Source organism: Plasmodium reichenowi, chromosome 14 (genome assembly GCF_001601855.1).
Source record: "Plasmodium reichenowi strain SY57 chromosome 14, whole genome shotgun sequence".
Taxonomy (NCBI): domain Eukaryota; phylum Apicomplexa; class Aconoidasida; order Haemosporida; family Plasmodiidae; genus Plasmodium; species Plasmodium reichenowi.
This window is the reverse complement of record NC_033659.1, coordinates 936,702-941,489: the sequence shown is the minus strand read 5'-3', so window position 1 is coordinate 941,489 and position 4,788 is coordinate 936,702. Positions and strand designations below refer to the sequence as shown.

Below are 4,788 nucleotides of genomic sequence, written 5' to 3'. Positions count from 1 at the left end.
AAAAAAAAAAAAAAAAAAAAAAAAAAAAAAAAAAAAAAAATACTATATATATATATATATATATATATTTATATATATATCTATATTTATATATATACATATTTTACATATACATATTTTACATATACATATTTTACATATACATATTTTACATATGTACCTTTTTGTTCCTTTAATTTTGTCCACAAATTTTGAATAATATGGCTTTTGCAAAATGGTTGTTTTCTAACATAAAGTATAATAAAATTTTTTTGTGCAATATGCACGTGAATTGTAAGAAAAAGAAAACATGTTCTTATTTTATAAAAAGATACATAAACACACCAAGAGATAGCGACATTGGTTCATCTATTCCAAGTGAGAAAGAAAAAAAATTTAATGAAGAGAAAAGTGTACATAAAGAAAGCGCTTCAGAAGGTGAGAATGTTTTAGCTTGTGAAGAAGAAAAGCAATATTTTAAGAATCATAAATATGTTGATTTTTTTCGAGATGAGAGTAGAAGTATTGGTTTGATAACTTTTAAAAATATGAATGAGAAGAAGAATATATTTTATAATTTTTTAGAAGAATTAAAGAATGTATTAGAACATGTAAATAATATTATTTCGAATGAAGAGAATAATACGTTTTACATCAAAGAGTTTAAAAATAAAGAGAATTATTTAATAAAGAATATAAAAAATTGTATTCCATATTATGATAATAAATTAAAGATATTAATAATACATAGTGTTATGGATAATAATATATTTTTAAATTCATTAGACTATAATTCATATTTAAAAAATGATGAAGATACAAATGTTGAAATATCAAATACATTTAGATTTTTATGTAATACTATACAACAATTACCTATCATAACAATAAGTAATATAAATGGTTTATGTTTAAATAGTGGTATAGATTTAATATTATCTACTGATTTCAAAATATCTAAAGAAAATAGCTTGTTTGGTTTTGATAAAATGCATATTGGTTTATATCCATATGGAGGTAGCTGTCAAAAATTATTTAGACATATACCTTTAAATTATGCCAAATATTTATTATTAACAAATAAAATAATTAATGCACAAGATGCATTAAAAATTAATTTAATAGATATATGTATTAAACAAAATGAAAATTTCTTTATACAAAATTCAAATATATATTTCGAACATAATTTATCAAATGAACAAATCTTTTCAATTATTAAAGATAATATTTTAAATTATTTCAAAGATATTTTTCATCATCATCTTTTTGAAAAAAAAATTAATGATGATAGTTTTATTTTTACTCTATTCTATTCATTCCAATTCTTATTTATACCAACATATATTTTACAAAATATCAAATTGGGTATCAATGAAGGCTTGGCTTTTAATGATGTTAATTCGTACTTGGATTATGATAGACATATGTTTGAAAAATGTATTAACAGTATACCCAGATTAGATATATTAAATTATATTAAAAAAAAAAAAAATGAATAAAACATATGTGCATATATAATATCACTAAAAATGAAACTTCCAACAAATTTATATTAAAAAATAGCCATACAAAATAATATATTTATTATATATATATATATATATATATATATATATATATATATATATATATTTTAAATTTCACCTGAACGTTCAGGTAACTTAAATACATATGAATTATAAATAAATAACGACCACAATATATAACCATATTAACATTATATATATATATTACAATATATTATTCTTTATTTTTTTTAAGGATACACAATACATTTAATATACACACACACACACATATATATATATATATATATATATATATATATATATATATATATATATATATTGTATTAAAAAAAAAAATATATTGCAAAACTAAAAACTTACAACATTTTTTTTTTTAAATTTTTATTACCTAGACGATTACGATCTTTTTCATTCTTTGAAAAAATCTTGCCCGCTAGGGATTAACCAATAAATTAATATATAACTGTTTTTTTTTTTTTTTTTTTTATATTTCTAATTTTTGTTATTTATTTTTTTTTTAATACTGATTTTTAAAATGTGTATACACAACAATATATAGTTTATGCATAATGAAGATATAAAATAAAAATATATACATATATATATATACATACATATATAATATATATATTACATATATAATATATATATTACATATATAACATATATATTACATATATAACATATATATTACATATATAACATATATATTACATATGCATATTTTTTTGTTCAATTCTTTTTAAATGTCTTTATCGCACGAAGCATGTATATTACTACTAATTTTATTCATAAAAAACTTATAAATAAAATAAAAATACACATGTGATTAAATTATAAAATTTATTTACCCTTTTTACAAGTGAATATATGGGAAAAAAAATTGTCTATATACACATGAGGTGTATACATAATTTCTTTCCCTTCAAAAAGGGACTACAAATAAATTAATAAATATAAATATACATACATATATATTTTTTTTATTCAACATGATTATTTTTTAAAAAAAATTTCATATTTTTATTCTTTTATTTTTTTTCAGTCGTTTTTTTTTCATCTCTATATTATTTCAGTAACACAGACCAAGTTCTTCATATCATCATTAAAAAAATAAAAGTATAAAATATTATAATGGATCATACAAATTTTATGCCATTAATATAATTAACTGTTTTATAAAAAAGATAATAATAATAATAATAATAATATATATATATATATATATTAAAATATATTTATGTATAACTGTTTGATTAGAAAACGAGAAAATTTGAATTAAATGCTTTCAAAATTCAAGCTGGAAAATCATAAAAAATTTAATCTAGCAAGAAATTATTTCTACTCTTTATTTTAAAAAAATAGTAGAACTCAGAAAAATCTTGCAAAACAATCAAAAACTTACTCTTTTATTAATTTTTTTCCTAATTAATATAACATATATTTTTTAAATAATTCATAAAATTTATTTTGTAATAAATACACATATATAAAAGTTCATGTCACATATTCATATATTATTATCACAATTATATATACATATATATATATATATATATATATATATATATATATATATATTTATATATTAATATTCTTTTTATATATTTCGTACAAAAAAAAAAATCAGTTTTTTTTTTTTTTTATCATCATAATGCTCTTCAGACCCGAAAGGCTTTATATTATGAAAAGGTTGTCATCATTTTTTTTTTTTTTTTTTTTTTTTTTTTAAAGAAAATATAAAATTTTATTTACATACATATATATAATAATAATAAATGTTTTTTTAAAATGAATATATTTAACAATATATCTATCGTTCTTATTTATAAATAATTTATTAAAAGGTGGAAATATATTTTATATAATACATAACATTATTAAAACAAAGCAAAAAGGATTTTTATAAAATTTATAAAAATTATTTTAAAAAAAATATAAATTTTTAAACATATTTATAATTTTTTAATTAATTGAAAAAATTAGATAGAAAAAAAACAATTTATATTTAAATGTATATAATATAATATATATTATAATATTTTTTTTAATTTAAAAGAAAATAATAATTTTGTTACGATCATCTTAAAAAAAAAAAAAAAAAAAAAAAAAAAAATTGGATATATAAATTTAAATTTTGTAATATTATATACTTTTTTAAATCAACTGTTACTATAAAAAATTTATTATAAAGCTATTACATAAATATATATATAATTATATATATATATATATATTATTATATATGTTTGAAATATTGCCGGTTCATTTATAGAAAAAAAAAAAAAAATCCAGTGCATATATTTTTTACATATATATATATATATTATTATATATTATAAATATATGATTTTTTTTCCCTTTCAATAATGACCCTATTAGAAATATATTATTTTTTTTATATAATATTTATATGTTTAAATAAAATATGTATTTTGTATCCTATGTTAAATTCATATAAATAATATTTTATAATATTATATATATAGCAGGTATGTTATTATATATATAATATTTTTAAAAACCTTTTCACCCATAATATTTAAAAAAAAATATATTTATCTATATATAAATAAAAATATATATATATATATATATATATATATATATATATATATATATATATATGTATATATTTATATGTTATTATTTTTCCTTAATAATTTTTAAAAAATAAAAGCATTTTTTCTTTTCCTTAATATTCCTTTTTCTTTTATATACCACATCAGTATTTTAACCACATAAATAATAAAAGAAAAATGTAATATTTTATTTACACTTGCATATATATACAAAGTTACATTTTAATAAAATATATAACTGTGTTTGATTTTAATTAATAAAATAAAAATTTGTAAAAATTTTTTAAAATAAATGTGAAAAAGTTAAAAATTGGATCATTTCTTTTTTTTTTTTTAAATATTAAATAAACATATATATAATATAATATAATATAATATTAGGTTATTAAAAAAAAAAAAAAAAATTATACATATTTATATATAATAATAAATAAATATATGTTTTTTTTGTGTTTCATTTTATTCTTTTTTTTTTTTTTTTTTAACAAATTAAACTATTCTATTATGCCATTGTTATTTTTTTATATAACCATCTGTTGGTTTACTCTTTTGTATTTTTCATTTAAAAAAAAAAAAAAAAAAAAAAAAAAAAAAATACGTAAAAATATAAAAAACTTTTATTACAAAAAAAGAAAAAAAAAAAAATATTTTTTTTTTTTTTAAAAAATAAAAAAAAAAAAAATACATTAATTTTT

At 15.0% G+C, this 4,788-nt stretch overlaps 1 protein-coding gene and 5 non-coding genes across 6 annotated transcripts; 1 reads left to right on the top strand and 5 right to left on the bottom strand.

Moving 5' to 3' along the window:
* Window positions 1–260: 260 nt before the first annotated feature.
* On the top strand, window positions 261–1,481 carry PRSY57_1424500 (enoyl-CoA hydratase, putative; the record flags this gene model as incomplete). The annotated part of the gene is made up of 1 exon (XM_012909845.2): window positions 261–1,481. One exon carries the CDS (start codon window positions 261–263, stop codon window positions 1,479–1,481), a length of 1,221 nt encoding a protein of 406 aa, XP_012765299.2.
* A 356-nt stretch (window positions 1,482–1,837) lies between these two features.
* On the bottom strand, window positions 1,838–1,953 carry PRSY57_1424400. Its single transcript, XR_002204102.1, has one exon. It is a non-coding gene; the product is annotated as a small nucleolar RNA snoR31 (small nucleolar RNA).
* Window positions 1,954–2,257: 304 nt separating this feature from the next.
* On the bottom strand, window positions 2,258–2,429 carry PRSY57_1424300. The gene has a single exon (XR_002204101.1). It is a non-coding gene (non-coding RNA).
* Window positions 2,430–2,548: 119 nt separating this feature from the next.
* PRSY57_1424200 lies at window positions 2,549–2,623 on the bottom strand. Its single transcript, XR_002204100.1, has one exon. It is a non-coding gene; the product is annotated as a small nucleolar RNA snoR30 (small nucleolar RNA).
* Window positions 2,624–2,774: 151 nt separating this feature from the next.
* Window positions 2,775–2,892, bottom strand: PRSY57_1424100. The gene has a single exon (XR_002204099.1). It is a non-coding gene (non-coding RNA).
* A 242-nt stretch (window positions 2,893–3,134) lies between these two features.
* PRSY57_1424000 lies at window positions 3,135–3,219 on the bottom strand. The gene has a single exon (XR_002204098.1). It is a non-coding gene; the product is annotated as a small nucleolar RNA snoR29 (small nucleolar RNA).
* Window positions 3,220–4,788: the final 1,569 nt, after the last annotated feature.